This window comes from Tympanuchus pallidicinctus, unplaced genomic scaffold (assembly GCF_026119805.1).
Source record: "Tympanuchus pallidicinctus isolate F22 unplaced genomic scaffold, pur_lepc_1.0 scaffold17, whole genome shotgun sequence".
Classification (NCBI taxonomy): Eukaryota; Metazoa; Chordata; class Aves; order Galliformes; family Phasianidae; genus Tympanuchus; species Tympanuchus pallidicinctus.
In genome coordinates this window covers 6,070,386-6,094,730 of record NW_026294690.1, presented here as the reverse complement: position 1 = coordinate 6,094,730, position 24,345 = coordinate 6,070,386, and the positions used below count along the sequence as shown (strand labels likewise).

The 24,345-nt window shown below is 43.6% G+C and overlaps 1 protein-coding gene across 2 annotated transcripts in view; it reads left to right on the top strand.

The window, feature by feature from the left end:
- The window catches only part of PHF2 (PHD finger protein 2), an 81,665-nt gene that overhangs the window by 30,239 nt on the left and 27,081 nt on the right, over nucleotides 1-24,345 (top strand). For both annotated transcript variants that reach the window (XM_052679111.1, XM_052679110.1), the window contains exons 3-5: nucleotides 13,465-13,550; nucleotides 18,356-18,470; nucleotides 22,663-22,823. In XM_052679111.1, the coding sequence (XP_052535071.1) occupies nucleotides 13,465-13,550; nucleotides 18,356-18,470; nucleotides 22,663-22,823 (362 nt within the window). The remainder of the gene's footprint in view (nucleotides 1-13,464; nucleotides 13,551-18,355; nucleotides 18,471-22,662; nucleotides 22,824-24,345) is intronic.

Genomic DNA, 24,345 nt, shown 5'->3' with positions numbered 1-24,345 from the left:
AGGTCTGAGCTTGCATGAGGCTAGCTGAGCTAATTATGGCTTGCAGGGTGCTGCTGCCAAGCACCAGCCCTGAGCGTGGTGCCAAGTGCTGCTGCTTGAGGCCACTTGTGTTAGCTTGGCTAAGTGGAAGCAGCACGGCTGCAAAAGTGCCAGGTGCACTTTTACTGAAGAGATAAGCAGGCTGTGGTTTCCCCCTTCTTCTCTGGGCAGGATGTGCATGCTTACTTTGGGTGCAGCTGGCTGTTCCACCTGTTGGGATCTGGAGCATTATGGCAGTTGGGCCCTGGTGTAACCAGTCCTACACAGGAGATTACATTCCCGGGCAGAGCATTTGCTGATGGAGCTGTGTTGTTCTAGCTTTTTAACGGGCTGCACCGTGTCCTGTGAGCATGCCCTGAAAGCTTTATTTTATTCCAGCCCCTACAGAGAAGCAAGAATTGAAACTCTTGTCTTGAAATCTGGCTTGCACAGAGGAGGTCAGGAAGGCCTCCAGGTAACTTCAGCTGGTAACTGCATCATAAGATACAAGTCGTAACGTCTGTGTGTATGTGCATGGGTTGTGATCGTACAATTCTTAGGCATAGGCTAATGTTTTAGATCTGTATTGTGCAAAGGCTCTTGTGCAAAAGTTAAAAATGGCTTTTCTGGGGATAGTCTCTAACGTAAATCTAGAATCAGTTTTTTTCATGAGTTTCTCTGACAATGAACACATCACGGAAAGGTTTGTGGCTCCTAAGCACAGTGGAGGTTTAAATGCAGAACCATTCTGTAAATTGGATTCTTATGCAAGTTGATGTTTGTAAAATACTCTCAGATCTTCCTGGAGGCCTTCATGATTGCTGGGTGAGAACAGCGGTGTTGGCTGGCTCCTGCAATGAGAAGGAATTTGGCATGCAAAGGGGAAATAGCAGGGCCAGAAAGGAGGTGGGGACTGCATGTTGACCTGTGTTCAAATCCCAAACAGCTGCTGCAGTAAAGCCTTGGGTGCACCAGAAAAAAAAACATTCTGAAATAAAACTAGTGCAGTAAAGTTCTGAATCTGGATCTTTTGTTAGGGGTGAATATGGTATTAGCACGTTAAATGCAGATGTGACAGATCATTGATAATTGCTAAGTATTTGTTTAGACTGATACATTTTATTCTACAACTATCAAGTCTTCACGTTGGTACCACTGTGAATACCCAGACTGAGTAGCTGCTAGGTTTAAAAATCAGGCACTGTTAACTCCATTTACAGCTGTGTTTGTGCTTTAACAAGTGCACCAGTGTTACTGGAACCACTGATAGCTCTTTTAATATAAAGTAGCTTTTGAGTTGCCCCTGCTTTCTTAGAGGACTGGTTGGCCAAAAACTAGACTGTATCTTTTGTAGTTTCTCCAGTTGTCAGAAAGAAGCTTCTAATTCAGCATAAGGCAAGAACTGTGTTGAAATTGTTGTCTATCTTTAACAGATTTTTGATCTAAGAAAAACAAAACTGATGTTGGTAGGTGTTTGCTCTGCGTTTGACATCAGGAAAATATTCAGGACTCTGTGTAATGGCAAAGGTTGGGAAGCCATTTTTAAGCAATTATGTTAGCAAAGCATGATATTAAGAGATAAAAAATGTTTTTGTAACAGCATATTGTGATTCCAGACCTCCTTCTATACATTAAACATGTAAAGATCATGACTCTGTGTTACTCTGACTGGAAGAGTTACATTTTTCTTAAGAGAAGAAAATTAAATTAGTTGTTTGATATATTATTGAGAACTTCTGTTACTTGATGTGAAATTAGATTGCACAGGCTGGTTCTGTGGCACCGAGGTATTCCCTGTGCTGGCTTAATTCTCAGCTGAGCAATTAAGGCAACTTCTCAGCCCTTTGTGCCCCGGGAGCAGCTCAGAAAGACGAGAACAGGACCCAGAATTTGGCTCATAGTTTGAATCCAAACGCACAGTCAAAGAAAAGAAAAAATGAAGCCAAACCTGTGCTGCTTTATAAGGCACCTGGCTCTTGACCCACACGCGGTAGATGAGGTGAGTAGTTGTTGTTTGTGGAGTGGTGCCCGTGTCCTGGGAACAGCAGCACGGGCTGTCGGGCTGATTGAGCCCTGCAGTGATGGGGTGATGTCAGAGAACACGTCATCTGGGGACCTTGTTATGGCCAGAACACATCGCTGCTATTTCACTCCATTCATAACCGCACACTTTAGAGGAAGGTGAGCTGCTTGTGAGAAAGAGAACTGAGCTCTTAAAAGGGTTTTATAAAAAGCTAGAGAGCCTGGAATTGTCTCTCTTGGGTGAAATGGAGATGTTGGAGGGATTGTTTTGTGCTGCAGTCAGGCGTTTGCTGGGAAGCGTTCATGAGGCAAAGCTGTAGAAACTATTTATAGAATGTGAAATGGAGAAAGTGCCCCAGGTTGGGAGCTACCAGGCTTCCTTCCATGGCTGGCACCACCCTCTGCCAAGAACCAGCCGTGGGCTTCACGTAGCGTGTCCCATGTTGGGAGAACAGCCCAGGGCTTTCTTGTTCTGCGGTGGTCTTTGCTGGGGTGTTTGCAGCTGGCATTGGGATAAGAAGGGGCTCCCCTGGCCTTCCTTGCTGCTCACAAAGCCAGGAGTGGCTGTTCACAGGTCTGAGATGCCAGAAATGGGGCGAGAGAGGGAAAGCTATTGGTTTTCATGCAGTCTGTTGGCTGTGTTGCAGAACTCCCTTTCTCTCCTGATAGCTGAGGCCAGTAGTTTAGAAAGAATTGAGCATGTTGTGTGTTTTGTTCACTAATAATTTTATGTAGTCGCTAACATACAGATCAGAGGCTTCTGGGTGTGAATACCACACTCTGAAATCAGATGCAGGCTTCCAAGTGGCTTCTGAAATGCTTTTTAGAAAGCATATCTCAGATTCACTCAGCTGTTTGATTCAAGACCCAAACCCTTTTTTCCTTTTTTTTTTTTTTTTTTGGAATTTTTTACTATCTATTTTGGGGAGAAACACAGTTTTCCTTCTAATGTTCTTCTTTCTATGGTGAAGTAGTGGTACAGCATGCAGTACATTTTAAGGGCTAATTTTCTTACCATAAATTTGTAAGAATCTCTCTGAAAGCATTTGGAATGTAAGAAGAGGCTGAAAATGGGTTTTCTGCATCTGAACTGCTGCAGCAGTTTAACATTTTGTGGCTATGAATAGCAGCAATGCAGCCATGTAAAAATAGTAACTCTCTGCAGAAACTTTTCTTTCCTTTGTAATGCCTTGAGATTACAGATATCACTGGGGACTTCAGTGAGTGGATCAGATAGGAAGCGTTCAGAAAAACAGGAAGTCTTATCCACAACAAATAACCTGCTAACAAAAATAGCGACCGAGGACAGATTATCATTAACAGCATTCAGCGTAATAGAGATGAAACTATTACACCTCAGAGAAAAGGTATCCTGTAATAATAGCCTCAGCTACTGAACATGATTTGCTTTTCGTGCTTTAAAACTTGTTTTATGACTCAGGCGTGAACGATCTGGATATTGCTGATTGCATAAAATCTGCGATTCTCTGAATGCAATTTAAGTTCTCAATGTCTGCATTTTGTTTCTGTACTTACTTTTGTTTTGGCTTTCTTTGCAATTCCAGGTGCTCCTTCTAGGGGGAAAAAAAAAGTTCAATCTGTTTTAAAAACTCTAGTTGTGATGTTTGGTCAGCAGACCAACCAGAGCAGCAAGCCCTGGTTTCTTGCATCACTGGGGTCTGAGATACTTGTTCTTAGACTTCTTCTGCAGTGTCTGTGATAAACAAATAGATGTATGCCTTAATGCCTATGTACTGCAGAGATAATGTTTTCACACACCAGAAATAGGGCAGATTTCTCACTTATCTAAGAGAGCACCTGCAATAGCCACTAAGTCCATGAAGTCCCTCAGCCACTTGCAATTAAAAACATGCTCTGCAGCTGGCTTAGTTGGCTGTAACATTTGTTTTTCAGGGAGGTCCTGATTTCACTCGTTTTTACAAAGTTTTGTAGAGGTCAAGTAATCCATGCTTTCTGCCAAAGAGCTAATTCCCTGCTGCATACCACAACTGCAAACAAGTTTGAAAATAGAATTGCAAAATGTGGTCAGTCAACCAAAGAGCAAAGTTTATCCAAGACAGCAAAACTTGTACAACTGGCTGAGGTACAGGGGAGAAGCAGTGAGAGCAGCTTCTCAGTGTAGTTCAATTCTGTTTCCATTACTGAATCGTAAGGAGCAGATGTAGTCTGTTCCTCTTTCTAAAACTTAAAGGCGCCTACTTTAGAACAAGCAACTTATTTTCAATACAACTGCAAGCTTTGTAAGGAGCAGGCAACACCCCTCCTCCCAAAACAGCGTCCAAATAACAAAGTGCAAATGGAGGTATCTCACTGCCGTGTCCCTATGATAGCATTCTCCCCTCTTTCCATGCTTGGAGGGATTGTACAACTGCTTTCAAAGCAGTGGAGAACCACGTTTCACAAGAAAGGAGAGCATTACATGGGGTCCCTCTTGACTTCAGTTCATACCCTTTTTCTCAACAGCACTCTGAGGGAAGGCCAGACTGACCCAGATACCTTTCCCAGCCAATGCCTGTGCCCCAGCCCTCCTGGCCAGGGGAATGCAGCATGGCACACTTTCATGGTCCATGTGCTTCATGGCAACGCAGATTTGTTGTGCCTCTTTGCTGGAATAAAACCTCTTATAGCATTTGCTGTTGGCTTTTCTTAATGCCATGTTCCCAAGTAGTCAAATGATTTTGTGGCTGTGATGGGTATAGCAGCTACTCAGAAGCTTGGATATTGTTGGAGTGATTAGAACACAGGTACTGTGTTAGAACAGTATTCCCAGTGCATGCTGCATGCGCTTGTTTGTAACCTAATGGCAGTATTTGTGTGGATTATTTCCTCTCTAAGGCCCAGCTGAATGTTGCTCATCCATAGTTTGCACTCCTTTAGACTCTATGAGAAAAAAAGCCTGTCCCTTCTGATTGTTGTGCCCTCACCATAGAATCATAGAATCATTGATATTGGAAAAGACCTCTAAGATCATCTTGTCCACCCATCCACCTGCCATCAACATTGCCCACTGAGCCATGTCCCTAAGTACCACATCTGTGCTCTTCTCGAGCACCTCTGGGGCAGTGACTCCAGCATTTCCTTGGGCAGCCTGTTCCAGTGTCCAAATCTTATCTGTTTTTGTGTTTGTTTTTTTTTTCCCCCTAAGCTCTTTCAGTTTGAACATTACAAAATTTTGTGGAACTGTCTTGGAGATTTTTATAAGCCAAAGGAGGTTGGTTCTTCCTTCTTCACCTACATTCTATGTTTGCTTTGAAAAATTGGTTTCATTGCCAAGCAAAACACACACCCTGTCCAGTCCCTGTGAGTCTTGGCAGCAGCCACCCATGGGTGCAGACCTGTGGAAACCCAAAGGAAAGCGTCAGCTTAACAAAGTAGTTTGAAAATATGTGGATCTGTGAAAACTGGTAAAGGGTAATTCCACAACAAAAGAAGGGCATAAAACTATTAGGGAGCATCCAAAGGAGGACTACGAAGACAGTGAAGGGTCTGTAGGACAAGGTGTACGAGGAGTGGCTGAGGTCCCTGGGTTTGTTCAGCCCAAAGTAGAGCAGGCTGAGGGGGGGCCTTATGGCCCTGCAAAAGATCTGTGTGTGGGTCGCACATCCAAGCGCTTGCACAGAGATTCCCATCTTCAAAGCACTGAGCACGTTTGTTAATTATACTGTACTAGCCTTTGAGGTTATCAGGCATTTATTAATAACACTGTTTTATAAGTGGAGAAACTGAGTCAAAGAAGTTATGCAATTTACTTGGGATTAAAGAGAGTCACAACAACAAGTAGAACATATATTGCTGTGTTGTACAGCAGCACCCTGCTACTTCAGTGCTGCCGTCTGTAGGTCCTGCTGCGCAGGACAGCCTGCTGGTGGCTCCAGGTGTGCCCCGGAGTGAATCCCCAACTTCCTCCCAATTTAGGGCTCTGGCTGCACGGTGGAGGCAGGATCACCTCTCAGTTAGGCCTTATTCAACAAGACCCTTGTATTGGATGCTTGCAGTTGTGCCTAAGCCAGCACACGTTGTTTTTCTCCTAACAATGCTTGCGTCTGGGTTTTTTAGTGGAGTAGCACTTATGAGTGTATCCTTCTGTTCTCCAAAGTGATTTTTCAACCCATTGCTTAGCTTTAACCACATCTGACAGCAGGCTTGAGGTCTCAAAAAATCCTGTATGTTCTGTAAAAATAAGTAGCTGATTAGATGAGACAGATCGTTCTATTTAGTGAAGGACTTGTCTGTTTGCTTATCAGACAGAGGAGAGCATACATGAGAGAGCCCTGCTCGGAGTTTACCCAGTAACACAGCCACCAGGAGAGCAACGTGAGACTGAAATCCAAAGAACAGCCTGTTCCACCAGATTCGCTCCCCCTTGGAACTGCTTGTTTCTTTTCCTTTTCTTGATTTTTTTTTTTAATTTTTTTTTTTTTTTTAATATATAATATTGTGGATACTAGAGATGTTATATGTTGCAGTTCTGGATGCTCTGATGTGGACACAAAAAATCTCTGTCACAGCACTGGCCCATCTGATAACTGCTGTGTGACCAAGTGACTGTTTCATTTTGGGGGCAGTTGAAACTGCTTTGTTAGGTGAAAATGAGTAATAAACATGTGATCAAATGAGATATATGCACAAGATATCCATTAAAATGTGAAGTGTGGTTCTTTCCATTGCTGACAAGTCCTGATTTTCCTGCAGTACCTATGCTTCTGTTTGGATGGTGGAGGCTTCTGAAACTGGATGGTCCTCTTTCCTGTAAATGGCATCTTATTGTTAAAGAAGAGCATTATTGTGTAACGTGATTAAATTACATGTCAAGAAGTTATACCGGTAGATACCCTGTTGTTAAGGGTTGAGGATGAGGTCAGGTTAATTATTAATTACCACTTTTATGACCAATAACAATGCCATGAATGCCTCTTTTGGTCTGTGACAGCTGCCCCACCTGGGCTCTGGTGCTTTGTCCTCACATGCTGAGGCTGCCTGTGCCTGGCCCTGAGCACCCTGCTGCCCATCCCCAGGCTCAGGCCATGTGTGCTGAGATCTGGGTCCATCAGCACAGTTCCTTCTTGCATCACGTATTGATACTGGCTCCAGCTTCTGAGAGAAGAGAAGGAGGAGCATGAGATCAAGCACCATTTTCCAGTATTTATAGTACTTTCTTAAATCTGAACGGATATGGGAGTTTCTTGCTTGTTCTCCCTACCCAAAGGTACTGCTAGTGCGAACCGATCTTTAGAGGACTTTGCTTAAGCTGTTCTCAGCAGCCTGCAGTGGCAATCACCCCACAGTCTCATTAGGCATCACTGTGCCTTACCCTGTGCAGGAACCCTCTGCTGTTCTTATCAGATGAGGCAAGGAAGTGCTGAGGGGGAGGACAACTGTATTGCTAGGTCTCCAGGTGGCTTTGGTCATTTGCTGTTTAGCGCAAAAGAGAAAGTTGCTAACGGGCTGTCAGGCACCACAGCCTTTCTGCAGTAGGTGTGGGTCAGTGCCCGGTGTTCTGAAGTCCAGGTACCCTCACATGGGGCTGTGCTCACAACACAGAGCACATGCATTGTACCAGAGGGAAGCACTATGCTGCCCTGCAAGCATGAGGCAGAGGTTGCCCTATACTTTGTCATGTTGAGCCCTCGTGCTTCAGAGGTTGCGTGCACGTGGTGTGCAACATGTTCCTGTGTGTCTGGAGTCGTGTTCATGAAGTAGCTAGATGAAAACTGCTGCTGAAGCATGAAGGACTTACTCATCCATGTGGTGCCCTTCCAGGTTTGTGGCAGGTGGTGAAAGTGATTTGGGTTTGGACTGATTTTGGGAGAGAGGGAGAAGCAGATACATGGTTGTGTGAAATAAGGATTGAAGTGTCATTTTTTACCAGTGTTAACATTCTTAAGTTTTCAGCGTGTATCTAGTGAAGTGGCAAAGGATGGAGATGGAAGTTAAACTAAATACCTACTCCAGCGTTCTGTTTGGTGGAACAGTGCATTTGGCTGGAGATGTGGCAGACACTGCTGTACCCAGCAGTGAGCTCTGAAGACTTGTTCTGTGCTCAGATCCTGCTGGAAAACCTCATCAAATCTCCTCAGTCCTGCTTGTGACAGATTCCTTATCTGTAAAAGGTCCGATTGTGCTGGCCTCCCCTGTAGATAAAGAGAATGTATTTTAAGGTCTGCTTTGTGAAGAACGTGTAATGCTCTAGCAGAGTTTCTTACACTCTGCTCTGCAGCAAGAAGCAGATAAATGACATGAAATGAAAGCTAACGGGTTACATCTGCAGTGCTGCTGCATGGGCCTGTGTGTAGGGATGGGGTCACTTTTCCTTGCTCCAGCACCTGGGGCTGTGGCTGGGGAAGAAGTGGGACTGGGACTGAATGGCTGCAGCACAGCACAGCTGACTGCAACCCAGGGGCTGCCCCAGCTCCCAGCTGTGCCATCCTGCAGCACTTCTTAGAAACCTCTGTGCAAACGCCATTCATTTTGTGTTGCTTTGCAGTTTGTGCCATGATTGGTGCTCATTGGGAACAGGTAAATGCATGGCTGGCTTGTATTCAGAAGTTTTCTTTAGGTATCACTAGATTTTATGTTCTTTCCCACCAAGTTACCTTTTGTTGATTATTTTTGATATTTTTCTCTACTTGTCTTCTGTTTGATAATGGTTATTACATGATCATCATAGAATGGAGTAATTTTAATCCATTAATTAAATGGGTCAAAAATTACTTATATGTCATCTCATTGAAGATGAGGCCATCGAAACGAAGGCCATCGTAGACATTCATGCCATGAAAATTCAGGTGTGTCCACCTTTTTTTATTGTTGCCTGACTAAGAAAGTCACCAGCTTTGTCAGAACACTGAAATCTGAGTTCCTCTTCATGGTGAGCACAGGCAATTTTATCTTTAAGTGGCAAGGTGCAAAGATTCTAATAAAAATATGATTTCTAATTTCTGATTGCAAATGCTTCTGTTTGTGCTATTTCTCACTTAAATTGCTGTAAGATGTGATATACAGGTTTAAACGGCTACCGTATCAAAGGCTTTACATTTCATTATTACTTGTTAAAATTAAAATGCAGTTGTAGTAATAGTGCTTCACTTTTATCTGATTATCAAATGAATTTTACACTGCTTCAACGTGAATTAAATAATTTTAATAACATTTTGAAGTCAACTACTAAGTTGCTTTATATCATCCCAACAAGATACTCTTGGATACGCAATAATTAACCTCTTCTTCCATCCTTACTGCACTTCAGCAGAGCAGTGGAGGTTCTCTGCCTGGGGAGCAGTGGGTGGGAGCTGCTCCCTGCATCGTGCCTCTCATTGGGTGTGCGTGTTAGTGCCAGTGTCCTGGGTAATGAGACTCTGCAGGACATCTGGGAAAGGTTTTCCTTCATTAACCTTCACCAATTAGAAGTTTTCTCCTTCAAATATGTTTCGGGAACCTGATGCTTTCCCCAAGAAGAATGTGTTTGTTTTGGCAAAGCTTCCACATTGCGGTATGGTGGCAAGAGATAGCGCTCACTCTGCGAGTTGTCAGGAAGGTCTGTAAAATGCTTCACTGGAGAGAGGATCACAGAATGGCTTGGGTTGGAAGAGGCCTTAAAGATCAGGTTCCAACCCTTCCATGGATAGAGGTGCCAGCCAAGTACCAGATGAGGCTGCCCAGGGCTACATCCAACCTGGCCTTGAGCCTCCAGGGACAGGGCACCCACAGCTGTCTGGGCTGTCTGTTCAGCACATCACCACCCTCTCTGTGAATAACTTCAACCTGACCTCCAATCTAAATCTCCTCTCCTTCAATTTAAAGCCATTTCCCCTTGTCCTATCACTATCTACCCATCTGGAAAGTTGATTTCCCTCCTGTTTGTAATCTCTCTTTAAGTATTGGAAGGCTGCCTTCTCTTCTCCAGTCTGAACAAGCCCAGCTCCTTCAGCCTGTCTTCCCAGGAGATGTGCTCCAGCCCTCTGAGCATCTCCGTGACCCTCTCTGGACTCTGTCCAGAAGATCCATATCTTTCCTGAGGTGAGGGTCTCAGACCTGGACACAATGCTGAGCTGTATAAATGCAACGCTACATGGTTTGTCAGCTCTTGCAGCAGAACGGGATCTTACTAGGATGTCAGCACAATTTTGGGGTGTTTACAGGCTTTTTGAAACTGATTCTTGGCCTGTTGATACAAATGACTCGAACTCTGCTCCCGCTGTCGTTCCCAAGGCCCTCAGCCCTGCCTCCTGCTGCATGCTCCCTGCTCCCTTCCTGCCCTCCTATTGCAGGAGCTGCTGTCTTCTCCCCTCCAGCTCCACAGACTGCATGCAGGATGGCAGCCATGCCCACACGCCATGCTGTCCCAGCACTCCGCTCCCTACGCCTATTTCCAGCTCAGACTGTGCTTTTGTGAGCTCTGCCTCAACGCCGCATTTGCAGTTTTCCCTTTCTGAACCTCTTATGCCCACTTTTACCTCATTGGCAGATCTGAATAACTGCACAGAAATGCTATTGAGAGCTTTTCCAGTTCCTTGCCGCTGATGGCAGAGCATCCAGGGTTTGTATTGACAGATTAATTTGCGAATCAGTGCAGCAGGGGCTGTTGCTGGAGGCTGCTCCCCAGCACGCTGCGTGGGATCCTGCATTGTCTGACTCCAAGCCCGTTTGATCACTGTAGGGGGTCAAATGTTTGACTCCAGCCTTTTTTTATGTTTGTATTTCTCTCAGGCAAATAGAACTGGGGAGAGAAAAAAAAAGAAATTGGAGGGACCGAAGTGGAGCATTCTCACGAAAAAATAGTTGTAAAATACAATGCACCTTTTGTGCTAAAGTTTGTGGGAGGAGGCAGGGCTTGAGGGAATGGACAGTGCCATTCTGCTGAGGTTCATGAAATGGCTTTCTTCACCTTCAGAAATGTTTTGATTTTATTATATTTTCCACTGGTCCTCTTGAGGAACAAATGCACACGTGAGTTTCAGAGGACACTTCTCCAGGACCCTGCTGGCTTCTGCCTGAGGGTGGCATGCTCCTCATGCTTCACCTTCAAGGTGCAAACGTGCTCTCAAGCTTGAGGACAGGTCACTGCTGTGGAACTGACAGCAGCCCAGCAAAGTCTCCAGCAAAACAGGAGTGTTCTTTAGGGACTGTCTTTAACTATGGGAATTCTATTTTTGTGCCTATATTCACATGGCAGTTCTGCCGGTGGAAGCAACTGGCAAGGCAAGCACTATTCTTTGAGACAAGAAATTGGTTCATACTTAGAGATCAGATGAGGCATTTCGATAGCCTGGATTGCTTGGGATGTTTGCGCTTGAGCTTCAGGTTCAGTAAAGTTAGCAGTTTCTGGCTGTGAGCAGCTGTAAATGGCCAAACGTTCAAAAGCTGTGTTGTAGCTGGAAAAGTTGACTGCATCTTTAGAGGACCACTCGAGTCTGAGGACAGTTATTTTTACTCTTTCATTTTGTTCTAGCTAAATATTTGTACTTGCTCTCAGAACAATAGCTCCCACCACACTGGAGCCTTTGCCCATTGCAGAGCTTTTCATACCTCCTTTGTAGTGATCCATGCAGTGCCCGAGGGTCTCATCTGCTTAGTTTAAGCTAAATATAGACTTTTCAAGCCCTTGTACAAAGCCTAATCCATACCTTTACTAAGCTTGACAAGCTGAATCCAGTGACATAAGCAGCTGATGCAGCTTTATGGGTAGAGGAATCCCCCACATTCTGTTACGCCTGTTCTAATCTGCCAGGGTTTGTTTAAATTTCCTAGTGCTTAATCTGGAATTTCACTGCCTGTATGTACTTGACTCCAAGGGCTGTGTTGTTGTGATGATTTTTTCCTGTCTGCAAACTTAGTCTTCAGTTTTCCATGCTGTCTGCCCAAGGAGACCTGATGATTTTGTGTATTTTCAAGTAACCGTTTATTACAAAAAACATGAGCCAAATCTGTGATTGCTTTTACGTGATTCAGAAATAGGTTAGTGTTTTCCAGCAGTGCTGCTGCTCTGTTTGCAGGTTGCACTCACAGAAACAAGAATTTCTTCAGGTTTGGTTGCTCCCACCTTTGCTCTTTGGTTTGGTTAGGGCTGGGTCCCATACTTGCAGTGGTGACTGCAACAGGATGAATGTCCGCAAAGGTTTCTGGCAGAATCTTGCTTTGACAAAATATTTACAATGGTTACAGAAAAGATTTGTTTCCATATCTCACCCTCTTTGTCTTTTTCCAGCTTGGTGGGGTTTTGCTAGATGCTGTTTTTCAAAAGCAAGATCTCTGGCTTGTAATCCCGATCTTTACAGTTGTGCATCACTGTGTGACTTCAATCCAAAGTGGTTTCAAACCCACCTTTGTTAAAGGCAGAGGGTCACGGTGTATTTTGTTACCTACAAAACCTGTTACCTGTCGCCTATGAATTCTGCTCTTCCTGTGCTCATCGCCAGCAGCGTGCAGGAGGGCTGAATGCTCCCGTGTGTACAGAGCTGAAATTTCCATGGTACATGCTTGAACACTTTCCCTGGCAGAAGAGAAATATTGGCGTGTTTTGATGACTGAGGAGCACTGAAAAGTATTTAGGATGTGAGGCAGAGAAGGTGGCTGTGGTCATGGGTGCTCTGCCTGGTTTTTGCAAGGACAGGGGTCCCCTTGCCTGCCAAACTCTGATGGAGCTGTGACACAAAGGCTGCATCCCACAGCACCAAGCTTGCTGCAAGGAAGCGGAAGGAGTTTTCATACATTACAAAAATGTGCCTTTCAGTCTGAGCAGCTTCAGGCAGAACAAGCAGGAGCAGAATCCTGTTTGCTTTTCCTCCTCTTGGGGAACAGTGCCATTCCAGAATTTGATTTTTTGGCTGGCTGCTCAGTGCTTTAACTGCACAACATCTATCTTGGGTACTTCATTTCTTTGCAGTTCAGTTTTGTTTTCCCCCAGTGCTGTGCCTTGCCACTGGCTTGCACCCGCATTGTGTGCCCATAGGCTGTGCTGCACTCTTATGTACGTTGTGCCATCCAAAATAATCTCAGTGGGTGTTCCAGCAGCTGCCATGATACTGCCTATCCTCTTCGCAGCCAGCAGGGCTGTGATCTGTGTGTCTGCTCTTTATCTTTGTATACTGTAATGAGATGGAACCTACAGAAGCCTTGCATGGGGTGTACCTTGGCAGGAGTGCCCCAGTAGCGGTCCATACATGCCCAGTACATACATGCCCTTTGGATTGGTACTTTTCAGCCCTGCATCTCAAGTGTGGACTGCAGAATGTCTGCTCTGACTGTACCGGCACAGCAGTACCTGAGCTTGGCTTTGGTATTGCCATGCGTGGTCAGCATAGGAAGCACACAGCTGATAGGGTGGAGGGTTTATTTCATTACCAATTGCTTGCTTGCTCGGAAATGGACTCAAGCTGATGTCATATTTGTCTTTAAATATTCCAGCTGCGTGGGTGTTGAAGAAGAGGAGGCGCCAGATATTGACATCTATCATTGTCCAAATTGTGAGAAAACTCACGGGAAGTCCACTCGTAAGTATACTTGCTTAGATAGATACTAGACGTTGTATGCTTAAAGAAAAGGAGGGGGTTGGGTTGGTTGGTTGTTTTTTTTGTTATATAAAGAGGCATTTAACTGGTTTGTGGCATAAAAATTATGAATTCAAAACATGATGTAAAAAAAGACGTTGGTGGGAAGAAACGGGATTGGATTCTGGAGATGTGAGTTCTGTTCCCAGTCCCAATGAGTCTTGGGCAGTGCATGTGAGCTAATGTGAGCACTTCACTGTTCTGTTCAGTCCCAGACTGTGCAAGAAAAGAACAGTTCCATCTGTGAGCACTGTGAGGCACCTACGGCTGTGGATTAGAAAAACCCTACAGAGGCAGCTAGCTCTAACACAGTGATTTTTTAAAACTGCATGGCGTTCTTTGTCTTTTGATGAGAAGAGTAAGAATCAATGTGTTCTGCTTGGCCTGGGTATGAAAGTGCAGCAATTTCAGCAGCAGTTGAAATTGCAGGATGCACCAAGGGTGCCAATTCTGGCTGTTATTTCACAGGCAAAAGTTCTCCTGAATAAAAGTGACAGTTGATCTCAGTGGGAGTTTTGTCTGGGAAAGAACTGTGGGATGTGTTTGCTTTTGGTCAGATTAATTTACAAATTCTTTCTATTACACAATGGGGGAAAAAAAAGAAATCAATTGCTGTAAAAGATTAAATGCTTTACTTGAAAGCCATTTATTGTAAATACGCAACAGCGTTGCACGTTTCCCTACTACTTTGCAGTGTTACAGCCACACACGGAGGAAGAGCGCTGTGCTCATCTCCCAGGAGCACAGAACCGTAATGTTCCTTTTTAGTGAGAAATAAGGGATGGCTGGAAGCTGCTTTCTGCTCTGTTCAAGCTCAGTAATACCAAAAACAACCAGTTTTTTTCTGCCCTGTCTTGAAAATTCAGGTTTAAAATATTCCAAAAATAAAAGAGGAAAATTCTGAAGTGTTTTGTGGGCAAAAAGTTGAATCATTTTTCCACTTTGGCACTTGCAAACTGGAAACCTGAGCAACCTGCAGCTGCTCCATTTCCCAGACAGTTTGCTACAACTGTGGTACAAGCAAGGCACACACAAACTGGGCTAAAAGCCCTCAGGAGGCAAGTCGTGATGATGGACTTCACAAAGTCAGTATGTCTGTTTTGATTGAATGAATCTGCCTTTGTAGTGTTTTGTTGGGAGATTCCTAGCAAAAAAAAAACAAACAAAACAAAAACAAACACCAAAAATCACAGAAAAACTGTCAAACAACCACAAGTTATCTTAGAGGGAATCATCTGCCATTTTAGAATGGGTTGTACTGAAAGGTACAACTGGTAGAGCTGCAAACTGTGTGAGGGCCTTGTTGGGCAGGCCTTCTAGCCTCTGAGGGTTTTGGCATTGAGATGTCCAGTGCTTTGATTTTCTTCCATTTTGCTTTGAATTAGGAATGAGAGGCAGCTACTTTTAGTGTGAGGGGGGGAAATCAGACAGAAGTAGCCAAAGTCAGTAATCAGGAATTAAACATAAATCCTTTTTAAGACATAATCTTAGAATTCAAGAAATGGCAGTTCCAATAAAAAGATTACAAGTTTAATATACCAGTCAAGATGAGGAGAATTAAACCAACCGCAGTCCTCTGAAGGTCTAAGAAGGCTTTTGGCTATTTAGTTCTTTTTACTCCAGATAGAATCTGACTTGGCAGTATGACCCTCAATCACACGGTACAGAATGGAGAAGGTGGTTGTAGAACACTGCTGCTAGTTACAGCCTATCAGTGTGGTAGAAGTGCAGAACGTGATGCTGTTCTCTGGCACATCAATGCAAGTTTGTTTTCTCCCTGCAAAGACACTAAGGAAAGTTAGATGATGTACAGGACCAACCATCAAAGTAGCAGTGTGTGAGGATTTCGGGAACGTTTAAGCGTTAGTAATTGATTGCCTCACCTTCTGTTTTGGTGTAAGATCACAGGATCCTCAAGCTGCGTAGCAGTTTCCACCATTAACTAATGGAATCATGGATTCTGCTGAGAAAAACACCCTATTATCCTGTAGCCACCTCTTGCGGAGTGCAATAGGCTAGAAAAGTCGAAAGACCAATTACATGACAGCAGGAACAGCTTGACTTAATGCATTCATTCTGGCAGGCATTTGTATGCAGTACATCCTGCTCTGCAGCGCTTGGGCTCTGCTGGGACTGCTGTGGGATGATCAGTTTCATTTGTTTATTAGCTGTTACAATATATGCTTAAACTAGTTATCTAGCAGTATCAGTTTTGTAACAAATAAGTGTTGTGCCAGAGCCGTAGTTCACTGGTAGGATTTAATTACTGCAAGATTAGCAGAGGGAAACACAGACACCAATTGTCTGTTATGCAACTTGTCTGGATTTAAAAATATATGTGTATTTCTGGAACATGCATTCCTCAATATATGTTTTCCAGATGTCAAATTTAAAAATCGTTTTCCTCCTCTTACATTTTTCCACTTTGCCAATGTGGCTTAGTGGCTACTATTTCAGAAAATTGCTTCCTGTCATATGACATTTTAAGCCATTTCAGTTTAATGAAATCTGTAGGGTCTTTTCTTTGAGAAAAATTATACGTGTTCACAGAAACGGTTCTGACATCAATTAAATAAGATATAAGTGCTTTGTTAAGGCTTGACTTATTTCGTAGCACGGTCTGAGATGTTTGGCTCGATTGCTGTCTGATTTGCAGCAGTGACAATCAGGATACATGATTTGGAATCAGTGAAGTTAATGCACGTGAGTGGAGTGTCTTCAAGTAGTTAAAGCCTCCCGTGTATGTCAGTAGAGAACCATGAGGGTGCTTTGAGGTATCCCTTCTTCACAAATACGGTTGAAAAAATGTACCTCTGAAGCCTGGAATTATACATTTTGAGGCCATAGAAATGCATTCTCTCTTTCCTCAGAGGCTCTTTCTGTAGGAGCAGGGGTTCATGCTTTCCAAAGGTCAAATTTAGATCAGAAAGTTCTGCAGAAAAATAAATCTGTAATCATTTAAAAAAAAAAAAAAAAAAAAAAGCGCCCTTTCAGGCCAGAGCTCGTATTTGTAGCACATGTTAATGGCCTTTAATCCTTACTGAGGCCTTCGTGGTGCAGATGAAATGTAAAGAGAAGGGCTGAAAACGGGCCAAGCGCCGATGTTTGATGCTGTGGGATGGCCTCCAGTCAGCGGCTCGCTGCAATCCATGGCTTTGGGTGCTGGCTGCTGGTGCTGTGCTGGAGGTGGATCCCAGCAGCACCAGAGGAAAGGCTCCCTGGTGCTCTGAGGGGAGTTGCAGTGTATTTCTCTACAGCGCCGATTTGCTGCTGTTGTTTCGCAGTGTTCCATGCTATCTGAGACATAATAAAAAAACATGCTGCTAATTTTCCATGTGACAAGCAGCACCTGTTTCACTGGGACTTGTGCTAAGAGTCTCAGTGTTGAATAGATCAGGGTGAGGGGAGGGGGCCGACACGGAAAGGGACAGAAGAGGAGGAAGGTTTGGCATCCATGTAGGGCTTGCTTCCTTTGTTACCAGGAGCATTGAATTAATGCACTAAGCCTGAGAGTCATTAAGATAAAGAACTTGCAGCTTTAATGAATATATCCAGCTAGGCTGGAGAGCTGCATGGAACTAATAAAACCAGCATGCTCTATGCAAAACCCGGGATGGATTCCTCAGAGGATGTCTTTGCTTGAGTTATCACAGGGTTGTGGTCAGGAAAACAAAGTTAGCTTTTTCCAGACCTTTTCTCCTATAGCTGCGGCCTCCAGATTCCTTTCTTAATGAAAAAGTACATAGAAATGTGTGCGTGCATGTGCAAAGCACAGAGAGAGTGCCATCCACACGTTGCTACTTTGGCAGTTTGGGGGCTAGAGGTTGAGTTTCGCAATATAAAACATAGATAAAAAATAAAAGAAAATTGTGAGGTGAAATTTCTTCCAACTGGCCTGAAATCACATATGTTTGAAACAAAACCATTTACTACAAAAATGAGCCTGCTCAAACAGACTGTGGTAGCAGGAACAGCTGAGAGGGATAGTGCTGACCAAGGTAAAACTGGACCAGTTTTACTTGCTCTGTGTTATCTGGCTGTTAAAGGCAAGGCAGAGCTACGTAGACATCTGACTTGCTTATTTATGCTTATTTCAGCTGACCCTTTTTCCGTGAGATACTTGCCTGTCAGTCGCCAGCTGGGAGCATAGTTAAGGGGCCTTCCATCTGATGGCCTCATTTCAAAGCCCAAGCTTTCCTGGACTTTCAAAACCTGGGAAGAAGTTAGTTCTAAAAATTGCATTTGTGGTGCCCTTGCATCTTTTTTTTCTCTTTTCCCTTTTATGTGACTGTTTGTGCAGGGCATATTTCAAAGCCCAACCAAACTGATGTCAAATCTACCACTGCTGGACAGACCTTTAGATGCAGGTAATTTATAACAAATCAATTCATAACGACATAGTGACAGAGCAGAAAAGTGGCTTTCCAAGGGCTTTTGGTGTATATGACAAGTACAAAATGTCCAGAGCCTGTGTTTGCATGAAGCCTGTGGTAGCTGTGCAGTTCAGCAATTATCCGTCTGGTTGCCCTTATGTTACAGAACGAGCACTGTTCAGTATGTAATGGATCTTCAGGCTACAGTATAGCTGTTTAATGGGGAATTGAGAGTGGTATTAAAGTTGGCACTGCACCATAGTAGGGACTCCCTCTTTTCTGCTCTCCTAAGAAATGCTGTGATGTGTCATTCCTTCAAATGTCCTCATTTTCTTCTACTTAGCATTTGGTACTGTCCAAATCACTCTTTTTCAGTGAAAAAGAAAAGAAACTGGCATAAACACGATACTGGGCAGAGTACAGAGGTCAAGCCTGTACAGAATGGAAGCCAAATCTTTATAAAGGAGCTTCGAAGTCGTACCTTTCCAAGGTAAGTTGTTCGGTGGTGTAAGTAAGCAGTGTTCTAGTGGAAAAGCAGATATAGCCCATTTCATATGAAGCTGGCCATGATTCTCCCCAGAAGCAGTAGGTGGTACAAGGAGATGATGTTTGAGTGAATTGTTCTACTATGGATGTCCCAGGCTCTCTCCTTTTCCATTTCTGCAGCAGCGTGAAAATCTACTGTTGGTTGAGTCCAGCTCCTGCAGATTTCAGTAGATGCTAGTACTTGTGGAGACAAGAACAAGAATGTGTTTGGCCCCTACAACATAGGCTTGAATAAGAGACTAAGAAATTTGTTGCACAGAATTCTCGAGTTCTTGAAAATACTGATGGTTTTGCTGAAGTCTCTCTGCTTCTTGAAAAGAAGAACAATGACATCCTCAGTTGCTACAGTGATAAAGACTCCCTTATTTAGGGTAATGAATAGTGCTAATTGTTAGGTGGTGTGTTCCACACTTTATCAGGCTGTTCCACAGCCATTTGTAAGAGTGATGATTTTCCTCTCATTCTTGAATGTAGGCTTTAGCCAAGTAAATTCTCAATTATTAATGACTGAGTATTTTAGAAGTATCTGCGGAGGCTGGTAAAATGTGCCTGGTAAACACAACTTCTTTGTTTCAGAGAGGATTTAATTTCACATTTCTTTCCAGATAACAGTCACCAGGCTGGTTAAAGTGAAGGCTGAAATACCCCAGCAGAGCATTGCAGTGCTTACAGATGTATTTCACTTGATTCAGGACTCAGTAATTTTATCTGTTCAGCTATTTTTTTCAGGCCTGTTTTATTTTTGTTTTGTTTCGTTTTTAATACAGAGCGATTGGAAAGGTTGCAAAGCTGATTTCATGGAAAAAAAAGAGAGATCAAGGTCTAGGCAGAATGATTTCAGTAATCTAGAAATGGCTGGGAAACTGTAAGTGCTGGTGGCTTCTGTTACCGAAAACTTGGGTCTGTGCACAAAATGCAAACCAGCAATGTACCTTAAGAAGGCAACGATCACGATGACAAACTCTTTCCAGAGAAGATAGGAATTCTGTTTTTTAGTGGATGTCTTCACTTCCCCAGTCACTCCAGGGAGATGAGTTCTCAGTTAATGCTTTCAGCACCTCACTGATAGTTACACAGAGTTGTATGGGATTTCTTCTCTAATTTAAAGAAACAGGAATTTGACTCAGTATGTTGTGTTGTTCCCAAACAGTGAAAGAAGTATGGTCTTCTGTTTTTTGCTTTGTTTTGTTTTTTTGTTTGCCACTTACATGGGCATATAAGAAAATCTGTGCTGCCAGATAAGAAAATCTCTTCTGCCAAAATGGAGAGCAAGAAGAGTCTGTAGTTCAGAGTCCCTGTGAGATGCAGGCCACTGGCAGTGGCACTTGTGGCATTAGCAAAGCGGCCTTGTTGAGAAATTTTCTCTTCTAAAGAAAATGAGTGAAATCTGCAGATGTTCACTACAAAACCCAGTGGCAACAATCTGATGAACTGAAAAGGGGATCTTGTTTTAAAGGCAGAAGTGTTGCTGATTCACGGAAGGCAACACCCAGCTGTAACCAGACTGTCCCTTTGTGGAGCTCAGATCAAAAGGAACCCTGAGCAAAGCAAACAAGAAAAAAGTTGGGTTCATGTCATTCAGCTCCTGAATTTTTAATGCCAAAATGGAAGTGGAGTATTAATAATAATAATTACGTTAATTGTTCAGGTATTGTAGCATAGAGGTTGCTCCCCATTTTGGCACCATCATTGCTAGACATTTCTGTGGCACATACGGATGCAAATTGGACTTAAACAAGTATGTGAGATACGTATGGGCACTGTAAACTACAGAGGTTTAATGGTATATTAATATTTATGCAGACTGAAAATTAATTGAAAGACTGCAGTGCACAGGGTGCATTCAGCAGGAGAGCAGAGGAAGGACCCTATCTGGATAACACGCAGTGCCCTATGAGTTGCTGCTGCTTCTCTCACCATGCATTTCTTCAGCTTGCATGTTACACCCCTTTCCTGTGCTTATTTGATGTCTCATTGATGCCAGGCATGCTAGATGTACCTCTGCCAGCCTGTCAGATGCCAGTTTATACCCAGGAGGTAACTGGGTTCCATGAATGTGCTCTGCAGCTGTCCGGAAGATAAATTTGATTCATCCAGTCTTACGCTTTGCTCTGTTGTTGCACACAGTTCTAGTCTGTGCTCTTTGTTTCCCAAATGCATTCCTCCTCTTCATTATCAACTCACAAGATTACCTGGAATTTAAAGAGGAGCTTAGCTGCAGTTAATTAGTATCTACTTTGTCAAGAGGTATGCTGGTTCTCTGAAGCAGGAAGCCCTCCACGAGCCTAACGTGCACTCTGTGGGCAGCAAAGAACTGTTGAGCTTTAAGAGCACGTGACAAGAACCTCTTTCACCAGATGCAGCCTTCCTGTGAGGTTCTCATAAAGTTCACTTCTAGCTCTTTAACATTTCCAGCCTCAGTTCTTCTTGCTTGCATAAATATGGAGTGCTATGATCCATGCCAAGCCTCAGGACATACCTGCCTTACCTTCCTTTTTGGGAACCGAATGTCAGCTGTAGTTCAGAGCTGATGCAGAAGAGGGCAGTCATGTATTAGCCTTAAGGGTTCCCCGAGGTAATGCTTTTGGGGGTAAAACGTCAATGTTTCCTTATTTCCTCTGGCCCCAGCCTGCTGGCACAGAGCTGCACCAATGTCTTCCCAGAGCCCAGCCTTGGCTTGGCTACTGAGGTGGTGCGAAGAGAGACCTGCCACATCTTTACTAGAGCACACCTCGGGCTCTCCTTCATCCAGAGCCTCGTCATTTCTCACTTTGAATTCAAAACGTTTTGCTCTTGAAAAGATCTAGGAATTGGACTTTTAAATTGAATGAGGGATCGTTTGATAAACCTGCCCTTTGATTCGTCACTTTGAAACTCTCTCAGCTGCTGGAAAATGATTTGCAGAGTATTTCCTGAACCATTTATTTGACTACTTAAAAACGATTTGCGAAGTCTTTCCCAGGCAATTTATTTGAGATTATGCAACGTTTTAAATATTGCCCTCTTTAAATTGAAATATTTAACACTAATTTCTTTGGCATTGATCACTGGTAACAAGACAGATTCCTGTAGTTAAGAAAATGGTCTCTCACCATGAGATGTTATTTCAGAAGTTTCCAGTAGTTGGTGCATTAGAGTTGAGTGAGCCAATTGCAGACGATTTTTCTGTGCTTCATGTGCTTTGTAACCCGCTGCCTTACGGCTTTTGTCTTACAAACCTACTTTGCATGTAAGTGAGGTTTTGCAGATAGGTGTTATCATCCACACAGTTCAAAGAGATCCAGGCTGCGAATTGCATCACTTTCCATCATGCATAGTCACTTAAATCTACTCAAGAAGTGTACTGGATGGTGCTAAAGCATTGCTTATTGTCTCCACAGGGCAGGTCTCAGTGACAGCTTAGAGCATAGCCCAGTGCCACCTGGAAGACTACTGACTATCGGCTCTGCTGAGCCCAAGACCTCAGGGCTTATTGTTTCTAGTGTTGCCTCTCTCAAAGACTGTGTTTTGACTGATTCTCAGAGGTGCTTTGCATATGGAATGCTTATTCCAGTAGGCATTTTGGTTTTTGAGAGTTCTTGAGAGAATTGTTGTCTCTAAAAAACAAATAAATGTGTGTATATACATATATTCGCAAATATGAGCTTGTATGCTTCATGACCAACAAATTGTTTTCTCTCTAGTTGCTGGCACTGTATGTTCTGGTGTGTCTGCATACCTTCAAGTTTCTTTGTAGACTTTGAATAAATGTAGCCCTTATTTGTTTGGAAAATATAATGTTAAGAAAAGACATACATTCACATATTGCTTACTCTTCAGTAGAGCTACACAGAGTGATATAGGAAAATCGTAGCATAGCTGGCATTTGTAAAGAATTTAAGAAGTGGATTTCTTTTCAAAAAACACATTTTTTAGCATTTGAATAAAATAATAGAGGTCCAAGCATATTCTGGTTGTTTCAAAACAAACGGAGGCACCCAACTGAACAAAATGGGAGTTGGGAAGAAGTGGCTGCTTACAGATGATATCAGTTTATTTTTGCCTACCCGTAATTTTTCCTTCCAGTAGCACAATGCAGAAGATGCCAAGCTCTGCATGGAAGCTCCTTACCACTGAATCTATGTTTGCTTTTCTAGTGCTGAAGATATAGTAGTGAAAGTGCCAGGCAGCCAGCTAACAACAGAGTATTTGGAAGAAAATGGCTTCACAGAGCCCATCCTGGTTCCCAAGAAGGATGGCCTGGGATTGTCTGTGCCTGCACCTACGTTCTACGTCAGCGATGTTGAAAACTACGTTGGTGCGTATCTGGGGCAGTGGAAATGTATCGTTAGAGCTCAGCTGCTTCCTTAAAATTGGGCCTGGTATTGGGGAAAAAAGCACCCTGCCTGGAGCTGCTCTGTATTGGCTCCGGGGCCAAGCAGCCCTGCCCAGGCAGCTCCTTGAGTTAGTGCCATGTCGTGATATGCCAAGGAGTTCTTGGGAATGGGATGGGGGGGGACCTTGGGACCATCCCTTGTGTTTGGATCAGGTTGATTGCCTCAATAAAATGAAAGCAACTTAGGAGAATTGCTGCAGGCAGGGTGGCAGCCAGCTACAGGTTAAACGATGACATATTTTGGCCTATATTTATTTGAAGACTTTGACACACACACACACGCACGGAGAGCAATGAAGGGGAATTTTGGGGAGAGGGGAGTGTATGTGTGTTTTATGACCAAATTAGGAAGGAGGTTATGCTATTGTGAAATACTGACATCACACCTTCAGCTAAGCAGATTTTAAGATTCATTATGTAATGGTAACTTGTAATTAGCAATTAATTCACTTGTGTTTCTTGTCTCAACTTGTGTACTTCAGAATAAGTCTGTGCCATACTGCACTGCACTCCATAGCACTATATTAAGAGAACAGCCATTGTGGTATCAAGAAATTGTTTCCTGGGGCCAGCCCTTAATTGATTGCTGCCATCTCACTTCATGCTGAAGGAATTACTAGACTGAGACACCTACTCTGCACAGGCAGTCCATTTCAGCACTTCTGTCACTTCACTGAGAGCTTTTTTTCACTGCTGCTGGTCATTCGCATTCATGCTGGCATCCTTCTGTCCCTAACTTGGGCAGGGTGTTGTGCTGCATCTTCCTGCAAGTCATCACATCACTCAACCTTGGAAGACATCCCGTGGCCAGCAGCCCTGAAACTGTTCTGAAATCTCTCACCTTGTCTCCATATCCTTCTTTTGCATGTGTGATCTCATCTCTTGTTCTCTCTCATTCCTTCACTCTTCTATGTTACTGTCTCAGATCTGCGTTCTTCCAGCCTTCTGGCAAACTGTGGTCCTTTTGGAGCCGCAACTCCAGCTCTTCTGTATCTGTCTATGCTTCAGGGCTCCCTTACCTCCTTATACTGAGTGCTACTTACCAGGCCATTGCTGTTCTTGACTCCCCCTGCTCCTTTTGCAATGATTGTATGCAGTGAGGTTCTGACAGTAACGGAGAATTCAAGACTCCTGCTTTTATTGTTATATATCTGTCCCATTGTTTCTACAGGAAACATATTTTCCTTGCCCGTCTGCTACGTGAGCAGATTTTCTTGCTTGACCTGGGTGCTCCTCATGCATCTGCTGGCACTCTCAGCCTCTAGCTGAAATCATCCACCCTCCCAACAGCACCATTAGTGAAGAGCTGAAGGGAAGAACAGAGGCTGTTTAATCTGAAGCTGGCACCAGATTTTAAAGTGAACAAAACCAATACACTCCGTATATGGAGGTATAACCTCCATGGGATTGGTTGGTCTGAATGAGGTTTCACAGGCACTGTTTT